The 21506-nt window shown below is 48.7% G+C and overlaps 1 protein-coding gene and 1 pseudogene across 3 annotated transcripts in view; one reads left to right on the forward strand and one right to left on the reverse strand.

Annotated features, from left to right (window-relative positions):
* The window catches only part of LOC142587318 (RNA pseudouridylate synthase domain-containing protein 1-like), a 115707-nt gene extending 109530 nt beyond the window's left edge, over positions 1-6177 (forward strand). For all 3 annotated transcript variants that reach the window (XM_075698215.1, XM_075698217.1, XM_075698218.1), the window contains one exon: positions 5492-6177. In XM_075698215.1, the coding sequence (XP_075554330.1) occupies positions 5492-5896 (405 nt within the window). In that variant the 3' untranslated portion in view covers positions 5897-6177. The remainder of the gene's footprint in view (positions 1-5491) is intronic.
* LOC142587317 (uncharacterized) lies at positions 627-2636 on the reverse strand (annotated as a pseudogene).
* Positions 6178-21506: the final 15329 nt, after the last annotated feature.

The following is a 21506-nucleotide window of genomic DNA, read 5'->3' on the forward strand; positions in this document are numbered from 1 at the left end:
GCATAGATCTTCTGGGACCCTTTCCCTTGTCAGCCAGCGGAAACAAGTGGATTATAGTCGCCACAGACTATCTAACACGCTACGCCGAGACGAAAGCTGTACAACGTGCCACGGCCTACGCAGTTGCCCAGTTCTTTATCGATCAGGTAGTCCTAAGACATGGTGCCCCATCACATGTCATCACCGACAGAGGAACTGCCTTTACGGCCCAACTGATAGAGGACATATTCGAGCTGAGCTGCACGCAGCATCGCAAGGCCACTGCCTATCATCCGCAGACCAACGGACTGACGGAACGGCTAAACAAAACCATTGCTGACATGCTGTCTATGTATGTAGACGTCCAGCATAAAACATGGGATGAAGTCCTGCCGTACGTTACATTCGCGTCAACACCGCCATTCAGGAAACAACACGATTCACACCGTTCCGTCTTGCGTACGGGCGCGAGGTCCAGACCACGCTATACGCAATGCTTCCGCATGACACCGACGCATCACTTACTTCCGACGCCGAGCAACTTACTCAACACGCAGAGGATGATGATGAAAAACGTTTATTCAACAGATTGAGAGTTTGCAGGCCAACATGGCCCTTTACATGGAGTCCTTTACATGGTGGAGTCCTTAGTCTGGGACCCCACTGGACGAAGCTGCTACCCGCGCCCGTTGGACTAGAGCCCTTTGGGACTCCAGCGCCGAGTAATTGAGTAGGGCTGCCTCCCATGCCTCTCTAGTGGGGGAAGGGACGGATTCATCTGACATGCCCACACCATGTGAAAGTTATCGGAGTCTTCCCCACAGTGAGGGCATCGCCCATCAACTTTTGGGTCAAAATGTTTTGCTATTGCAGGACACAAGAGGGCGTTTGTCTGCAGGCGCCGCAGTGTTCGTTCATCGGCCTTACTCAGTCCCTTAGCAGGGACCGGGAAAAGCCGATGACGTTTGCAATAGTCTGCCAGAATTTCCCTGAACCGCAGAAGCGGTTGTCTAATCTCTGAGCCGGAAGAGTCTGGTTGAGGTGCCGGGTGGGTAAGCGCTCGGGCGGCCGCGTCCGCAGCCTCGCTACCTCTAAGGCCCTGGTGGCCCGGAGTCCAAATAATGCGTTTGGGTGAGGGGTCCGATTCCCTCACGGCTCGCTGTAAAATGCGGTAGGCTAAAGGTGATACCTCGCCCGCCAGGTAGTGCTCACAGGCTCAGCGCGAATCTGTGATGATTACCTTCGAATTCGGGTCCGAGGTGGCAAGTGCTATAGCAACCGCCTCGGCCTGCGCGGAGTTGAAAGCGCGGTAGGAAAGTCCGTTAACTCGGTCCAGGTGAACTACGGCAGCCGTGTAGAATCCAGTGGGCGACGGCCCTGCCACATCAACGTAGTATACACCCTGCTTTAATCCATATTGGTGTTCAAGAGCCCGAGCGCGTGCCTTTCGTCTGCCTTCATGTGTCTGCGTGTCCATGTTGCGCGGGAGTGGAGGGACCCAGAGCTTGTGACGCCAGAGCTCCGGAAGCCTGCATGTCTCCTCTGGAATGCACTCGTGTTGTATGTGCAAGCGGTCTAGCAAGTGGCGCCCGGACACCGTCTGCGAGAGTCGCGTGTATTGGTTCACAAGGTGGGCCTCCTTTAACTCCTGGTAGGAGTTAAGCACACCTAAAGCCAACAACTTAGCGTTGCAGGTAGTCACCGGGAGGTCCAGAGCTCGCTTTGTAACCTTCCTTATGATGGCGTCGATGCGTTCATCGTGTTTCTTTCCAGTTCGAAGGTAGGGTACGGAGTATAGGATCCTGCTGGTTACGAAGGCATGGGCGAGCCCAAGCGCGTCCCTGCCCCGCAACCCGCCGCGTTTGTTGGAAACGCGGTGGATCATACGTCCGACCTGTTCGCCTATGCGTTTGAGTTTGTCGATAGTGGATTCCGGGCTGAGTCTGTGATGGATGAACAGACCCAGGATCCGGATCTCCTCGACCTCTCTAATAGGACCTCCCATCAGAAAGAGACGCAAACTCGTGTTGTCTTTGGGATTGGTTTTAATGTGAAGAAGTTCCGATTTCGCAGGAGCGCATTGGAGACCACAGCGGATAGCATAGCTATCGACGATGGAGGCGGCCCGCCGGAGGCGGTCCTCCATTTCCCCAACGCTCCCTTCGGTAGTCCAAATTGTTATGTCATCCGCGTAAAGTGCGTGTTGGATGCCTTCCACCCGGGCCAATTGTTGTGGAAGCTGCATCATGGCAATGTTGAAAAGGAGTGGCGACAAGACCGCTCCTTGGGGAGTGCCCCGTGTGCCCATGGTGTATGGGCCATATTCCTCGTCCTCGATCTTAAGGAGGGCCTGACGCTTCGAGGGGAAATCTCTGACGTAGGCGAATGCCTTGTGCCCGCAATCCGTGGTGCTCAGGTTTGCCAGGATGCTGCCGTGACGAACGTTGTCAAAGGCCCCCCTAAGATCGAGGGCAAGGATGGCCTTGTCGTTGTGGCGCATGGCTGTGGGTCGTATTATGTCGCGATGTAGTTGGAGGAGGACGTCCTGTGCAGACATATGCGGGCGGAAACCAAACATGGTGTCTGCAAAGAGGCCCTTAGCCTCCATGTACGGAGAGAGGCGATCCCGAACCATCTTCTCCATAAGTTTGCCCGCACACGAAGTCAGTGAGATGTGCCTTAAGTTGTCGGTATTTACGGTCTTGCTTGGCTTAGGGATGAAAGTGACCAAGGAGGTCTTCCAATCAAAAGGGAGTGGACGCCCGTCCCAGATCTAATTAATGTACTCTAGCAAGTGAAGGCAGGCCGAGTCCGGAAGATTCGCCAATAGTTTCACAGTTATGCGATCACGGCCCGGAGCCGTACCTCTGCGCATCTTAGCTAAAGCCGCCGTAAGGTCGTGGTATGTAAAAGGGGCATCAAGATCTGGATTAGGCTTGCCCGCGTACTCGTACTCGGGCCCAATCGGGTCCTCTATGCGACAGATACCTGTCGCATAGCGTGTCCGCGAGTTGAGCTGTCGTGCCTTGGTACCCGTGCAAAGCTCTCAGAAGTTGTCGTTGCGTCTCCCCTCTCGTCTGAGTAGGGTCAATGAGGCTGCGAAAGAGACGCCACGTCCCCCTCGAGCTCATTTGACGCGCTGCCAAATTGCACTTTTCCATCCAATTTGAGTCCGTGAGCTGGGCAGCATACGCTGCGGCTTGCTCCATGAGTTCGGTAATGCGAGCCTTAAGCTTCCGATTCAGCTTTTGCTTCTTCCACCGTTTCGTAAGGCTTCGGCGCGCCTCCCACAGGTGCATTAGGTGATTGTCCACTGCGGGGATGTCTTCGGAAGTCTGAACTGTCGTAACGTGTTGTTGCTGTATTGTGTGTAATTGCTTTGCCCACTCAGCGTAACTGCTGGAAAAGAGCAAGGGAGATACCTCCTGCATTCTGAACTTATGCCAATCAGTCAATTTGGCCTTGCTCCACTTTTTGCGATGCGCCTTCGCCAGAAGAGTGATCCGGAAAAGGCAGTGATCGCTACCAAGACAGTCCCCCAGGTTCTCCCAGGCGGCATCTTTAGCGTTCTTAGCGAGAGATAGGTCAGGGCATGTGTCACGCGTTACCGAATTGCCCACGCGTGTGGGCCATGCCGGATCCGTGAGCAGCGTGAGACAAAGTGGGGATATTAACTCCGCCAGTTTGCGTCCTCTGGCCTTCTCAAAGCGGTATCCCCAATGAAGGCTGGGAGCGTTGAAGTCCCCAGCAATCACGAGAGGTTCCTTGTCAGCCAATTTGAGCGCGCGGTAGAAGATTTCGTTGAAAGTTACGCGCTGCTTGTGCGGGGGGCAGTAAATATTAAGAATATGTATTGACGGGTAATGACGCTAAAGTGGCAGGACCTTGACCATGGTGTATTCCTGTTCAATCTCCAAGTCGAGATCGACCGGGACTGCGGTGTACGCCTTGTTGACCAGGATGGACGTTGTAGGACATCCTTGAAACGAGCTATACCCAGTGAATTTAGCTTCCGCGCCGGGTTCCTGTAGAGCCAGGACCGCCGGCACGGAACCGAGGGACTGCAGGTAGAGCTGGAGGTGCGACCGTTTCTTCCAGCTCCGAAAACCCCTGCAGTTCCACTGTATGATCTCGAATTTCTCTTCTGCGGCTTTATTATGGGCTTTCCGCTGGGGGTCGGATAGCCATAGTGAAGGTTGTTTTTAATTGTGAAGGGCTTGCCCACTCCCCGAAGGCGATGGCACCTCAGACAGAGGCACCACGATCTCCGGGGAGGCGGCAGCCGGACTGTGTTCCTGGGAGCCTATGGTTTGACGAGTGACCACCTTTCGCCTACGCGAATCCGGTCGCGGGGAACGAGAGCGAGAGCGGCTGTTCCTAAATTGGACGCTAGCCCGTTCCTGTACTGTAGACAGGACAGTGTCAATCACGGCTGCAGTTATGCTCTGCACAATGTGCTGGAGCTGTTGTTCCCAGAGTTCCCGGAAGGAAGCCCTGATGTCTGCTAAAATTTTACCTGGCATGTCCGCAATTGTGTGTTCTAAATTTTCCAAACGGTGCTCTACAATGGGCATGCGCTCGACAGTTGTGCTGCCCGAGCACTGCGAGACGCTAGATAGAGGAGGCTCGTCAACTAGCGCGCATACACATCACACAGCAGCAGAGTACAGACGCACGACGCTACAACCTTCGACATCGACAAGTCGAGTACCAGGCAGGTGACCAAGTCTGGGTGTGGACTCCAATCCGTCGCCAGGGCTTGTCTGAGAAGCTGCTGAGTAGATACTTCGGACCCTACAGAGTGATACGCCGCGTTAGTGAACTATGAGGTCATTCCCGACGGTGCCGCGTCGCCTCGGCGTCGACAGCACCACTCAGAGATAGTGCATGTTATTCGCCTCAAACCGTATTTCGCGCGTTAAGGCGGCGACAACCCGATCTCGTATGTCTTCCACACTTCCACTTTCTTTTAGTAAGCATCGGGTCGATGCTTTTCTTTTGGCGGGGGAATAATGCCACTAGGTGTCACGAGCCAGCGCTGAGAAAGAAGTGACTGGAACGCGCGCTCGGCAAGAGGTGGGCGCTGAAGAAGAAGTAGACGCTGAGGAGGCCGGTTTGAGTTTTTGTACGCCATCTTGTAGAACTGTCTGTCTCGTCGACGCCGGGTACATTTTTAATTGTCTTTTCGTGACAATATGGTATTTTGCAGAGAAGTTATAAAAACGTAAATACTTCGTTATATAGAGTACTTAGTTCTGTTCCGCTTCGTTATATTGAGGTTTAACTTACAATGTGTCGGTACATTGCTTCAGTCTAAATCGCATTAATAGCAACCGTGATTGTGAAGTGGGCTCTGCCGATTTTTTTTCGAATGGTGAACATTTTAATAATGAAACAATTATTAATAACTTTCAGTCTTTTGGCGTTTCCTGGCTCCAAGCGTAGTATTTTTCGAAATCTAAGATTAGCAGGTCTCCTTTATGCACAAATATTTCATCTCTGTCCCTTGCAGGTGGTGCTGAAGCCAGTGACAGGTCGGCGACATCAACTGCGATTGCACTGTGCCGCAGTGGGCCACCCTGTGGTGGGCGACACCACCTATGGTGATGCAAGGGCTGCTGGGCACAGTCGCATGTACCTGCACGCATGGCGGCTCCAGCTGCCCACTCGGTTAGCTGTGATTGATGTCAGCACTGGCAGCAAGCACCCGTTTTGCCAGCACCAGGCATGGCAGGATCTGCCCTCTCGAGACGGTGACCTCGGTGGCAGGGAACGCAACATGACGGTCTGCGTCAACGATGCTTTTGATAAGCTCGAGTGCTCGGAGCTGTTTCTTGCCTGGAGGACGCAATCGCCATGGTGTTGTGTTAATGAGCCCTGCCAGCCTGAACTCTCATCCAAAGAAGGGAATAGCTGATCGATAAGAGTAACAAAATGAAAAAAAAAACTGATTTCAACTAGAAATAGCTAAAACTTAATGTTTTCAATGCATTGATGTGACATGTATAACGGTGCCCATGCATCGGAACCAAATCAACGGACCAAGCCAGAAATTGTGCCTGCTTTGATCTTCATTTCCAGTTGAACCCTTCAGTGATTAAGGTGGTCATGTGGAATGCAACGATAGTCGTTTTCTTATTTGGTAAAACACTGTCACATGCAGTTGAATGCCGCTGCAATAAAATTGATGACGCTTGTTGCAGTGGTGTCACTAGAGTCAGCAACACTCGGGCCAGTGGCCCGCCGCGACACCCTCCCACCGTTTTGTTTCAAGCAACAAAACACAATTTTATCACGCCTTGCTTCAGCGTGAAGTTTGTTCTGCAGCTAACAACTAAATATCTTTATTTCCTTTGGAGAACTCCAATGTAATGAGTGCACCACACAATTACCAGTTCATTTTAATTAACACTGTTGCACAAAGCGAAAAAGGGAGACGACTTAAGCGAGGAAACAAAACACGACACCTGAGCACGAACTATCAATTGTTGATAGTGCGTGCTCAGGTGTCGTTTTGCGCAGCAGTGTTATGTTGAACCAACTAGCCCACTGTGGAACTTTCCTTAATGCCAATTCAGCACATCGAAAGTGCATATTGACGTGTCTATTTTGTATTACAGGTAGAAAAACAGGAATGTGCAATTTTTATTATTTGAAAAAAGAACTCTTCTGAAAGATAAACAGTGCAAATAGTTTTTGCCAGATGAATGTCCTGATTAACCATGTAAAAATAGGCATGCACATAAACCACAAGACATGCAAGCTTTGGGCATGTAGAAAAGACCTGTAGCGATATGTCTATGCATGTGTATGCAAAGTTTATTCATAGCCACATGTTATGAACATTACATGCAGGGCCGCGTAGACATATATACAAGAATACATTATCCATATATTTAAGTGAATTTGAAAGAAGCACCTCGACAGGAGGAAACTTGAGAGAAAAATGAAGCCAAGCCAGGAATGGTGGGTGACTGGATGAAAAACAATAGTTTCAGTAGAATGTGTGGTATATTAAGGAGTTTTAGCAAGAAAATGAAAGAAAAAAATCATGCTTATCTCGTAATATCCCTAGCATTCTCGGCTCCTATGGGGAAGTATTTCTACAGCACTTACAAGCGTTAGCGGGTGTATGTGCGAAACATTTCGTGTACGTGACGTCTTGATGTATGTTTCAGTTTAACTCCATGTTCTACAGCACCCTAAGTCATTAAGCATTGCTGAGGCTACCCACCTACAAATTTTCTTTTCAGTAGTCAGCGCATAGTGTCCCTCTTCCACTAAGCAAAAGGCGCCAAGTGCCTTTTCGCTCCTTTCACAAATAGTTCTCATCCATTTCACGCCTCCCTCCTCACTACCCAGCTTTACGCCCTGGAGCACTACTACCAAAATGATGCCCTCCCCCCTCCCCCCTGGCTCCCTATTGACACCAATGGTTGCTGGTAGTAAGTTTTGTTGTGCAACTTCCTATACTATGAGAAATTTTCAAATATCCATAAAACGTGTGGTTTCGTGGCACAGAAAGGGAGACTTTATTCTGAAAGTCTAATCTTGGTTTGTTTGCACTTTTTGTCAAGCACCGATGTTACACGTGCAATGAAGAAGTGCGCCGTGCAGAGCACCACAGCCGGATCACCATCACTTCGCAAGCGGGGCTCAGGCTAAACGTTGTTCCTGGTTTGACTGGCTAAGCCTACGCTGTTACGTCTTTTAGTCGGCGTCATTCATGTCGTCCACATACGTGTCGGACTTCTTTGTTATAATTGTTGGAGGTTTGCTTGGTCTCCTGTAATCCTGGAATTGCGAAGCCGGACTCTCCATGCTATCATGACTCCCGTGGGCACCACGAGCCCACCACCACCTACCTGCTGTCCAGTCCCCCGTATGCCCCGGCGCACTCTGGCAGCGAGACCCTCCCATCTTCAGTGGCACTGACGATCACAACGTTGATCACTGGCTCTCATCGTATGAATGCGGCTTTGGGAACAACAAATGGGACGACATAATAAAATTAACGACCATTCCTTTTTACCTCACCAGAATTTATTTATTTATATTTATTTATTAATACCTCAAGGGTATTAATAAATACGTTACATGAGGGGTGGACACGTAAATGGCGGGATTGATGATGAGGAAATTAGATTAGTCGGAACACTCGATTGCAGATCTAATGCGCGCTGTATCCCGGATGAGTGCAGTTTGTCTGGGAAGGCCATTCCAGTCTCTGGGAGTTCGGGCGAAGAATGACTGCAGGAACATAGTGGTGCAGGCTTGTGGTGGGATTGCCGAGTTCGGATGGCCTGTTCGACGAACACGATGAGCCAGCTGGACTATGGTTCACCGTCACGAGGTATGGAATAGAAAAACCTGTGATAGAGGCATAAGCAAGAGATGCGACGATGAGAGGCAAGAGGTGATAGGTCTAGTTTAGATTTTAGTGATTAAAAGCTAGTGTGATACGAGTAATCTGAAAGAACAAATCTAGCAGCACGGTTCTGAACACTTTCAAGGGCTTTAGTGAGATTAGTTTGGTAAGGGTCAAAGATAGCACATGCATGTTCAAGTTTCGGTCGCCCAAGCATTTCATAGACAACTGATCTCACGGGTGGTTGTGCCATGATAAGATTACGGCGAAGATAACCGAGAATATTGTTAACTGAATTATGTGGCTTACATGATTTGTCCAAGATAAATGTTTAGAGAGGTGAACTCCTAAGTACTTGAAGGAGTTGGTAGTAGATATAGTACAGTTAATCTTGTAGGCAGAGGGGATGTAGTTAGGTCGACGATGGAGAGAAATGGGTACAGTTTTACGAACGTTTAGGGACATGAGCCATGTAGCATACCAGTCGAATATGAAAGTGGTCCTCCTGAAGGGAAGAGACGTCAGCGACGGTATTGATAGGGCTGTATAGGACACAATCATAGAAAAGATGTGTTACAGAGGTTACAGGGAGTGGCAGGTCATTAATGTAGATTAAAAATAAGAGTGGCCCAAGAACAGTGCCCTGAGGTACACCAGATAGAACGGAGGAAACAGAAGATGTTAGATTGTTAGCTTATACAAACTGTTTTCGGTTAGTTAAAAGCGCTGGATCTAGTTAAGAACAAGTGGGTGGATGTTTAGGCCTGATAATTTTAGCAAAAGACGAGAATGTGGAACCTTATCGAAAGCCTTTTCCAAATGTAAAAACAGGGCGTTAGTTGGATTGTTACTGATTGATGTCACTGTTGAAGGTGTCTCTGTGCTTTTTCTTATTGGCACAGGTGCCGCCATATCTGCAATCCACCCCTTTCATGTTCCTGTGCTGTCCTATGACGCACGCCGCTGGAAACGTTTTGGAAGGGTGTCGGAGATTTCGCGGGTTGATTTGTGTACCTGCGCCCATGTTGAGTGTAAATCGGTTGTGCAGTTCGTGGATCGCAATTAATAATATTAATTATTAATGGTTTCTCTGGGGCAGCATGTCGTTCATCCATCGAGTATAGTGGGTGAACAGGCCCGAGCGCGCTGTTGTGGTAACAGCGCGGCCGATAAAGGCATGCTGAGCTCCGTCTGCCGACGCGGCTGCCTTGAGTTCGTTGTCGCTGATGTCTGCGATTACACATCGGTTTTTGTATTCCTTTTACACATTCACTAAACATTTCGCATATTCAAGAAGCCTTTGAGCGCAGCCTTCCACGTGGGATTTGTCAAAGTGGTGCATTTGTTTACCTCTACAGCTTCAGATCGCTGTAAGCTTCGGTTATTGTAGAAACGGCGCATCGCTGATGTGAAATAATCTCGGAACGTAGCAAAACATGCAGACGAGTCAGTATGAGCGGCCGAGTCCCTTAAACAACTGCAACTGTGATCCAGACATATATTGCGGGCTGCTACTACTGATTCTCGGTTTTGTTCAACTTCATCGTACTTACAGTTAGCGCGTGCTATAAAGTATTGTTAGAGACAACTGTGCTCGGCATAAGTCCCTACTTATATGCCATGTAAGAGTGAGTGAGCGAGTGAAATAACTTTATTAGCTCCAGAGAAGACGCAGGGGAGACCCCGCGCCACCCGGCTAGTCCCACGTAGGGACGGCCAAGCCGAGCTTGACGGCCCGATCGCGGGCACTCTGGACGGCCAGGGTTTGGTCACTGAGTTCGGGGCTGCCCAAGAGCGCAGCCCACCTATCCTCGCTGAAGGAGGAGCCGATGGCTTCGCACTCCCGCAACACATGGTCCAATGTTGCCCTTAGTCCACAGGCAGGGCAGTCCGCACTGGGATATCTTTCAGGGTATATGGCATGAAGAACCGCGAGGTTAGGGTACGCACGGGCTTGTAAAAGTCGAAGGGTAACCGCCTGCGCCCTGCATAAGGCGGGGTGCGGGAGGGGGAATACCCGTCTTGACAAATAGTGGTGTGTGGTGATTTCATTATACGTAAGCAAGGGTTCCCCGCGGGGCAGGGGGACTGCTGAGGCGGCGCGGTCAGTGAGTCCTCGCGCGGCCTCGTGTGCGCCCTCGTTAGGGTTAGAGGGAGAACCCTCAATCGACCCCAAGTGAGCGGGAAACCCAATGAGAGAATGCGGAGAGATACTTTTGGCGCTTTGGAGAATCCGGAGGGCCTGGGGGGAGACCGTACCGGTTTGGTAGGCCTTAATGGCTGCCTTGGAATCACTATATATTGCCTCTCTGCGACCATCGAGCACAGCCAGCGCGATTGCAACCTGTTCGGCTACCACGGGCCTCGAAGTGCGTACCGTAGCGCAGCAAATGAGCCTTGAATTGGAGTCTACGATGGAGACGGCGAATGCCTCTTGTTGGACATATGCCGCAGCATCCACGAAGCTTGCCTCAATGTGGTTATCGCGGACACGCTCGAGTAGAGCTGTACCCCTGGCTCGACGTCTGCCGACGTTGTTTGCGGGGTGCATATTGCGGGGAAGGGGCGCGATGTGCAGTTGAGACCTAATGTCGCTGGGAATCCGCACGGCGTCAGGGCACTGGTCGACAGGATTGAGGCCCATCTCGTCGAGTATCTTGCGGCCCGTCGGGGTGCCGGATAGCCTAAGCAGCTGTGAGTGCTCTTGTGCCTCGATAATTTCTTCGAGCGTGTTGTGGACTCCGAGCTTCAACAGGTTTTCGGTGTGGGTGCTTGCAGGTAAGCCGAGAGCAAGCTGACACCGTTGGCAACTGAGCGAGTTTATGCTACTGTATCGAATGCACTGTCTCTCCTTTCCTGTTTGACGCAGAGGTAAACAATGCTTCTTTGGAATTGAGAAATGTCAGCATAACACACACAGACCCACCATCTACGGGAATGCGACCGGCAGCGTTCGGACACGGTGACCAAAGTACGAGATGTTGGCACAGCGCTGTGTCGCCGCATGCCGCTTATTGTGTACGTGCCGTGCGAAGTGAAGAGTAGTTATCAAATCGCTATAGGGCCGCAACCTAACTATAAGAGCGGTTTCCTTCGTCCCGACTGCTTATTTTTTAAGTTCAGCTCCATCGGTAGCGGGTGCACGAACTCGACGGGGTCAGGCCTAACCCAAACTTCGCTAAACAGGATCAACATTGGCTCAAACTTCACGTGCACGGCTTGAGAGGACTGAAGCTCGTGCATTTCAACTTCGAAGGCATGTCGACGCATGTTGAGCGCTACAAGTTACAAGTGAATGAGCTGCAGCTATCACGTTGTCGGTTCTACGGCTGATCACGTAGAGTTCGGTCAAGCTATCACGGTCGTCACGCTGATTTTGTCGGTACTGTCGACACGAAAGCCCGTTGCGCTATTATGACAACTCGCACCCGTCGGTTACGTCGTTGTCGGCCTATTACGGTCAAATGGTCTCAATGACACAGTGCTGAATAGTCGGCCAGTCGTCGGCGTCAGCGTCTTCTCTGTCTCGTAGAGACCAATTGTTACCAAGCCTTAAACAGTACATGAAGTCAGGCACGCACTGCCACCAGCAGGAACAGTGGGCCGCCGACGCTGCAAGAAGACTGCGTCAGCAACTTGTTTTTGAAGTGTCGCCCAAGTGTAACACAGGGCTTTATCGATAAATTTGACAGCCGTCAATGCAAGGCGGCAACTACGTGGTTCACGGTGCAGTCCGGATGAAGCCCTGGCACTTCTCTGTTTCAAAGGTGAGTTGCAGTCTTACGCACGTTTTCGGCACCGCACCGACGTCGAACTACCAGCGGAGTTTCAACGCGGTACATGGCACGAGCGTTTGCAACAGCGCGCGTCCAAGAGCTTTTATTTTTTTTCGGGGTACTTTCCCCCGATATCAAGCAGCGCGCGCGCGTCCTTTCCAAAACGTTTCGCGACTAATCCGCTAGGGCAAGGAGCATGCGCTGTCGCGCCGTGAAAGAGACGGATTGCTGAAAAACTATGCCGCTCAAGGTGAAAAGTCACGATGCCTTCTGTCCATTACTCCGCACAGCCACGGCACAGAACGTCCAAGCGGTGGCTACGTGTGTGGTCAGACGTGAAATTCAAGGAGTGCTCTACTTAGTCGAGTTCGTCATTCTCCCTCACTGTTCTCTTCGCTTGACAATGCCATATCTGACGTTTCGCTTTCCTGCGCCAAGTTGTCCCGCACTGCCGACATCCAGATACCTTTGCATACATCCGTTCTGGCACGTGTATCCTGTTCCGTTGCCTCTGACTACCATAATCGTCACACCTTCTACTGCTTTCGTTCATCGCCCCCTCTCACCACTCCCAATCGCGCTGTTTGGCTTTCAAGCTGGTGCGCCTCACATTCCTGTATCCAACTACTTCCCATTTCCGATTACGTTGCTTCGTGGTGAATCTCTCGGCACTGTGGAGCCTTACGACACCCTTACCACGTTGAAACTTCCTGTTGGATCGTCAGAGGTCAACACCCTCTACTCTAGTCCCGTAACTGACACGTTGCCTGATGATGTTTCAGCCACGTTATTGACAACACCTTAAACCAGAAGCAACGCCATGGCCTTCTCCATACCCTCGACAAATTTCGCCCCGTTTTTGACAGCCATAGCACTTCTCTGAGCCGAACGACGACTGTGTGTCACCGTATGACACTGGTGCTCACTCACCAGTACGGCAGCGACCATACCGTGTATCGTTGACAGAGTGCCGCGTCACTGAGGAACAAGTAGGTGAAATGCTAAAGCGTGGCGTCATTGAACCATCCGACAGCTTATGGGCATCGCCAGTTGTTTTAGTTTAAAAGAAGGATAGCTCGATCCGCTTTTGCGTGGATTGCCGTCGTCTAAACAAAATAACCCGAAAGGATGTTTACCCGTTGCCGCGGATCGACGACGCCCCAGATTGCTTAGAAGGTGCACCGTTGTATTGCTCCCTTGGTCTACGCCGTGGTTATTGGCAAGTGCCTATGACTGCAGACGATAAGCCAGAAACTGCTTTCTTTAAAACTTATTTCTGGGCGAGTTGGTGCATACTTGACATAAAAATTGTAACAGCGCAAACACATGCAACCACAAAGTAACAAGGACGACATTCAGTGTCTCCGTCCTAGATGACCCACTTCATTATTGAAGTAGTAAAGGCAAGGCGCAGAAGACCAGGACTCAAGAATAAGAACACAAACGACAGGACCGGCGCCGGTCCTGTCGTTTGAGTCCTGGTCTTCTGCGCCTTGCCTTTACTACTTCAAGCATGAACCAACTAGCCCAAGCAAGAGTTTTACTTGACCACTTCATTAGCTTCTGTCGAGATGGCTTTGTGGCAGCGCAAGCTCTCCCTAATTTCATCTTTGATAGATTACCTCTCTGACACTCCTGCACGCCCACCATACCGAGCACTTCGCCGACAAGCTTTGCATTTTGCCATCCGCGACGGAATCGTCTATCGCCGTAACTAGCCTTCTGATGGCTGCAAATGGCTGCGAGTAATGCCCCGGCATCTCCGCACTGATGTATGCGCCGCTTTCCACGCGGATCCTCAGTTCGCACATGCTGGCATCTTCAGGACCTACACCAGGTTAAATACTAGGTTTTATTGGTGCTGTATGTACACCTTTGCGCAAAAGTACGTTCGCTCTTGCACAGAATGCCAACGCCGCAAGCCTTGCCGCTCTTCTGGATTATTGCAACCTTTGCCATGCCCTTCGCGACTCTTTTACCGAGTTACACAGCTCCTGGCATACGCTGGGCTATTGTGGCTATAAACCACCACAAAAGGATTGCAGAAACGGCCGCTCTGCCAGCCGTGATGACTCGTAATGTTGCCTCCTTCCTGCTTCAACGCTTCGTCCTACGTCACGGCGTTCCCCGCGAACTCCTGAGCGACCGAGGCCGCGTCTTTCTCGCTTATGTCATTCAAAAACTTCTCACTGAATGCCGCGTTATTCATCCCTGTACCACCGCATATCACCCGCAAACAAACGGCTTCGCAGAGTACTCTAACCGAACTCTCGGCGACGTGCTTTCGCTGTATGCCGCCTCGAACCACACAAGTTTGGGCCTCGTCCTTCCCTATGTCACATATGCCTACAATATGGTACCCCAGGCGACGATGGGCTTTTCTCCCTTTCTACTATATGGCCTAGAACTGACTTGGCTGACTGAAATGCCTGACTTTTGCATGAACAAACCTGTCTTTAAGGTTTCTATTGCGGCGATTAGTAACCATTGGTACATCCGAGAACCCGCTTGAACAACACCCGCTCGTACGGAAGCCCACAACCACCCGCGAAGACATTACGCAAACAGCTACATGCACTAATAAGCAGGCAAATACACAGATAGACATCGGTGCAGGCCTCGACAAGAAAATGAAGTGTAAGAAGACACCACCTGAAGATGTTTTGCCCCAGAGGTATGCCCGAGCTAAATAGAAATGACTACCGCGCACTACGGATAGCAGACGCAACAGCAAATCTAGCCCTTTCCTCCAATCTCGCAAAGTTGCCGCCGAACAATTTACAGATTTCACCTAAAAACTTACACTAGCTGCATTAAACAGGAAAATCCCAAAAGGTCTGAAAATTAAGGTTAGGTGTGCCCTCGGCTCTTTACCCTCCAGGCTATTATTGAAATGGAATGCTGTCCTAGAAAATGGATCTCTCTCTTTATTTGTTATATTCGAAGAACACTGCAAGGGACAACTTACGATAATTACTAATTAGCTCAACAGCATAAATTTTTTTGCACTGAAAAAACAGAACTTGAACAATTCGTCGATACTAGGGAGGAAAAACTACTAGATCAATACCAGCACAAAAGTATATTAGAGCTGCAGATCCACCTATTGTAAAACTAATGTAATACCTACAACACATAGCACCACCAATAATTCCACAAGCGAGCATCCCGAGCACTGCTGTAACGTAGTAGACATATCCCAGAGTCAGCCGCGATGAAGTTGATCTGAAACATGATCTAACGTTTTGCCTTATGAACAACACAGTAAACGAATACGAACTCCACAATGTTATAGCAGAGCTTTCAAGACGTATGGGCATCAAAGAGCTTTTTTCGATAGGCCAGACGTAGGAAAACAGGCTAGAGACTCTTACACCACCTAGCACGTGGAAACCGAAAGGCGAACAGTGCCCAGACCTTGCTTTATACATAAACCTAATCTCAAAGTAAATTCTAGAGTCAGCGCGGCATTGCCGGAAATGCAAGAATTTGTCCCCCGCTCAGCCCCCAATTCTTAAAGAACTTGCGGAAAGAGGTGACATTGGTGCGGAGCAACCAAGAGGTGGCGCCAGTCAGAAGTCGTCGATTTGACGTGTAGAGGTGGAAACGGTCTCGACAGCCATCTTGGTTATGCATCGTTGTCTCCTTTGCAAATATCGTAAATACATCTTTATTTGTGACTTCTGCAACATAACAAATTGGTGAGAGTTGCGGAGTACCTGTGAGAAACAACGGAGCTCCGCAGTGGTTGTCAGCTCGGACGCGACTGCACGACGGACGAAAGAAGAACCGACATGGCGCGGCCCACATCAATGCCTATAACCCCGGCGGTTGACCAACTGAGCTAGTTGGTCCATTCTTCGAGGATCGTAGCAGCAGACCTTATGGAACAAGGACACAGAAGGGACGACTAGACGTGCACGCAACTCGTACATGGGCTATAGACATAGATGCAATGAGACTCCGCTGAGAGAGGAGTCTCACTGCAGTACACTCCTGATGGATAAGATATTTCGTTGGTGGCAATACGTTGTAGCACCATATTCCTTCAATTCTAAGCGTATTACCGACGACAGTCAGTGTGACATGGCTTCTGCTGAATTTGCCTTATCGTCAAACGTAATATATGCAAAAATACAAATGCAACAAAAAGAAAATAAAATGGCGATAGTGACACGTGTAGTTATTTATCTCATTTCCCGGGACTGTATTCCATCCGCTAACTTAAAGCTGTCGCTCAGAACAAGACGCGCCTGCATGATTTGGAGCTTACTCGAATGGTGTCGTTGATTATATCTGTTTAGATCGGCTGTCGTTGATTATATCCGTATCTTGGCTTGCAGCCTCACAGCTTGCAATGTTCAGCCAGCAAGCCACCAGTCTTATTATGTACATTAAGATTATGCTCCCTGGCCCGCTCATTGAAACATCTCCCCGTTTGGCCTATATACCGGCGAGCGCAACCCAAAGGAATTTCATAAACATTGCCATACAGTCTGTAAATTTATTTCTGTGCTGAGTAGTGCATTGCGGCAACTGCAAAATTGCAAAATTTTTTGAAAACTAACGCGGCACAGAAAACACGATGGGAGCCTCATGCTTCGATGCAATCTTCTTGATGCTGTGTGACCGTTTATGAATATTTGGAATCACCTGCACCAGCCTTTTTTGCTTACCAGGCTTACTTTTTTGAATCACGGTTAATTTTTCAAAGTAACGCTTCTGAAACCGAAGTAAAAATTCGATGGATATCCGGCTCCCATATGTTACTTTCCACGGGTGATTCCACACGTGAGAGCGTGAGAGAAAGAAATGGAGGGCCGAGGAGGACGGCGCAGGTTCCGCCGGACTCCCTTGCGCGGTATTGGTTCTCGCCATGAGGTCACGTGGTGCGCACGCGCTCGCGTTTGCAGCTGTACCAGCGTACGGAAGCACCCTTGCCTCTCGCCATGCCGCCGCTTGCCATTGTAGTATTGCCATTGCAGTAGAAAGCTAGTTGTAACTCTGTTGGAATTACGCGACTTGGACCTCAGTGCGTACCGCGAGTCTCTTTCTAGACGTCTTTCAGGCAAGAAGTCCTGACAGCAGCAACATAATTTTCATTTACGAAAATTTCTCCTGCTTGCCACTCATTCCTACAAACTGTTCGCCTTTGCAATATATTGTGACGCTCTTTTCGCTAGTTCTGGTGTGTGATCAGTTCAACACATGTAAAGCGCCATTACGTTACCTGGCGCGTGAGTAGTGTATATTCCAGTTTGACGAACGCATTACTTCACGCTGACTAGTTCAGAATTTACTTATGCCTGCAGCGCGCGTCCAAAGCGGCCTTCGCTAGGTTGCATACACCTGTTAATAAGCTCGTTCGCGTAGATTGGTGCATGCGTATGTGTCACTTTCGCGTATATGGCTTACACTGGTGTTCCTTCACGCCAGTCCGAGTGCTAACTGTGAACTTATTGCGCGCGGTTTTCAGAATTCAAATACTGGCTACTCACAACCGCTGATTAACAAACATTCTTTGACACTTAAGTGGACTCTGAATTGGGAGTAGCGTTTGTAATTATTCGATAGTGTGGCAGAAGCATTCTGGGACAATTAGCGAAATTAGTAAGCAATTTTAGATTTTTAAACGTCGGGCATCCGGCGTAGCAAGTATTGTGTAGCCCCCTTATAAAAAAATCGCAAGTATGGTATTTCCCTGTTGTATAAAATAGCTGCTTTATATTGAATGCACTGATTTGACTTTAGTTTTAGCCAACCAGTACACTGACAAAAATTGCCCCTAGCTCTCCAAAGCTTTATTATTGCTCTTCCCTGCGTAAAATCCCATTTTTCTTTACGCAGTAAAGCCAGCGTAAAGCAAAATTTGTGATCTGTTACGCAAAGAGGAACTGTTTGATTTCAAAGGAAAAAAGGAAGATTTAACTGGAAAGCACATTATTGTGCAAGCTTGCGTTTCTCCTCTTAAATTGTACGTAGTGAGTTTGGAACACCTGAAATAAAGCGCGAATCTTACATGCTGATGTTCTTATGGACAGTATCTCCAAATCTCAGCCAGGTACGAGTTTGCTACGTTTATTGTCGTATTGTTTCTACAGCACAAACCAAATTTACCAAGTCATCAGTTCCAATTTGCATCGACAGCCACCAAGCTATGGTAGAGAAGCAGATGAAATTTATTTCTTAGTGACGAGGTACAGTCGAGTTCAAAAGTCTAGAGACTACGGCATATCCAAAAACATTTAGTAAAGCAATGAAGGGGGCTAGTCGGTGAACGTACATGGTTATATTGCGCTCAGTTTTACACAGACGATATTAAGGAAGGACAGGACGTGGACGGACGTAGCGCAAACTACCAACTGTTTAATACTGTTAAAGAACGCGCTTATATACAAGGAGATATGGCGCGGGAGGGGGGTTATAAAACATATGACAAGTTGACGAAATGTGATCATAGTTCGGGTCAGGCATACATCGTTCACTTGCACCCGTTCGCCCTGGCAAACTCGACCTCAGCTTTGATAAGCGCGATGGACGGAGTGCTTACGCACGTCTCTTTTTCTTTAGCTATCGCAAGCGCCTCCCATATTTCTCGCTCCTTTTTTGTTTTTGATGTGCCAATGACTGTGGTGCTTTCTAGTAGCGGAGAGCATTTGCATTGCTTGCAATGTGCATCCAAGTTGCTAGGTGCTGTCAGGAGCTGACACGTGTATTTGTGCTCCCGTAACCTATCATTTAGACAACGTCCAGTTTGCCCGATGTATACTTTCCCGCAATCTAGTGGGATTTGGTAAACAACTGATGTAGCACATTCCACGTACTTTTTCACGTGCTTAGTCTGACAGACCGTAGCACTAGGGCTTGCCTCTTTGGATCCTGCGTTCACCCTCTTGCACAGGCCTTTTAGTTTGTGTGGGGCGGAGAACAGAACTTGAACATCATGGCGTTGGGCTGTCTTTTTTATCCTATGTGACAAGCCATGAATGTAAGGCAACACCATGCGTTTTTTCAATTTTTCTTTTTCCTGTGTTTTCTGCCTTTCCCTGTTGGTTCTGATTTTGGGCAACAAGTTTTCACAGATTTGCACCACCATGCTATTCGGGTACCCACTGTTTCTTAAGCGGCTTACTTGCAAATCGATGCTCTTCCTCACAGCATGGCGGCATGATTTTTCAATTGCTTGACTGATGCAAGCCTTGGCGATGCCTCTTTTTATGATTTTAGAATGGCATGAGTCAGACCTCAGGATTTCTTTTTCTCCTCTAGTTTTGTAGCATCAGCAGATGTGGGAGCCTCTGAGCCTAATGTTTATGTCAAGGTACTGCAATCGACCTTCGGTAGGAGTCTCGTACGTGAACTCTAAACCTTCATGCGCTTTTTTGAACATGCTGATGACAGTTTCTACACTAATGGATCGGTTTGGTCTTCTTTCATGCACACCAAAAAATCGTCAACATATCTGAAACAGGTAGTTATGTTAGTTTCTTCAAACAAGGTGGCAAGTTTCCTGTCTCCCACACTCAAAATTAAGACGGAAAGCACGGGAGCTATACAAGAACCAATAGCGATGCCATCCTTCTGCTCATACACACTGTCACCATATTCGATAAACGCACCATGTAGATACAGTTTTAACAAGTTCACAAAACTAGAAATACTGCACTTGCACATGTCCTGAAATTTGGTGTAGCCCGACGTGTCGATGGCTTCTTCTACAGGTTGTACCACCGCTGGCGTCGGGACACTGTAGAACAAGTCCTTCACGTTTATTAAAAAACAAGACGACGTCAAGCAATTGAAAAGTCATGCCACCATGCTGTGAGGGAGAGCATCGATTTGCAAGTAGCCGCTTAAGAAACAGTGGGTACCCGAATAGCATGGAGCATGGTGGTGCAAATCTGTGAAAACTTGTTGTCCGAAATCAGACCCTACAGGAAAAGGCAGAAAACACAGGAAAAAGAAAAAAAAATGAAAAAACGCGTGGTGTTGCCTTACATTCATGGCTTGTCACATAGGATAAAAAAGACAACCCAACGCCATGATGTTCAAGTTCTGTTCTCCGCCCCACAAAAACTAAAAGGCATGTGCAAGAGGGTGAACGCAGGATCCAAAGAGGCAAACCCTAGTGCTACGGTCTGTCAGACTAAGTACGTGAAAAAGTACGTGGAATGTGCTACATCAGTTGTTTACCAAATCCCACTAGATCGCGGGAAAGTATACATCGGGCAAACTGGACGTTGTATAAATGATAGGTTACGGGAGTACAAATACACGTGCCAGCTTCTGACAGCACCTAGCAACTTGGCTGCACATTGCAAACAATGCAAATGCTCTCCACTACTAGAAAGCACCACAGTCATTGGCACATCAAAAACAAAAACGGAGCGAGAAATATGGGAGGCGCTTGCGATAGCTAAAGAAAAAGAGATGTGCGTAAGCACTCCGTCCATCGCGCTTATCAAAGCTGAGGTCGAGTTTGCCAGGGCGAACGGGTGCAAGTGAACGATGTATGCCTGACCCGAACTATGATCACATTTCATCAACTTGTCATATCTTTTATAACCCCCCTCCCGCGCGCCATATCTCCTTGTATATAAGCGCGTTCTTTGACAGTATTAAACAGTTGGTAGTTTGCGCTACGTCCGTCCACGTCCTGTCCTTCCTTAATATCGTCTGTGTAAAACTGAGCGCAATATAACCATGAACCAAAAAACATTATTTTTTTCTAGCACAGCCGTGCAACATGAAGTTGTGTTAGGGCATGGCGCTGGTCAAGCAGATGCATCTGGGCAGTACACTTCATTTCAGCCTTTATGTCTAGGCTGAGAAGGAAAATAAATTTTGTGGCAACTCTGGTCCTTAAAAGTTTGCACTCGACTGTACATACAGTCGGACTACGCTGGAGCGCTGAACTCGGGGCAAATATAGCTGAAAGTATGAGCTTTCTCGGCCAAAGCAGCTGGGATGACTAGTCAATCAGTCACAGACAGCAAAAGATATACCACTCAGTAATCTAAAACCTCAAGTTCACTGGTCAACAACCACATGGATGTTCAAAAGTCCTGCTGCAGTGTTGGTTACGAAAGTTGCAGATTAAGCAAACACAACCAGATCGCTGCCCTTTAAGAATACCTAGGAAAAATACATTCAATTCTGCAGTGGGCCAACTGCAGTTATGCAGTAAAACTTTAAAAGCGGACCTGCAGAAATAATGAATTTTCTACAGCAATTATTGCACACACAGGTCATTTGTTTTCATATAAAGCTGGTGTTCTAAATGAAGGGAAGGTGTGTATCGACGCTATTTATTACTGAACACCTTATCCTACTATTATGTTCTCCGTGCAAGTATATAAAATCCCCCATTGTTGGAAATCTTC

Source organism: Dermacentor variabilis, chromosome 7 (genome assembly GCF_050947875.1).
Source record: "Dermacentor variabilis isolate Ectoservices chromosome 7, ASM5094787v1, whole genome shotgun sequence".
NCBI lineage: Eukaryota > Metazoa > Arthropoda > Arachnida > Ixodida > Ixodidae > Dermacentor > Dermacentor variabilis.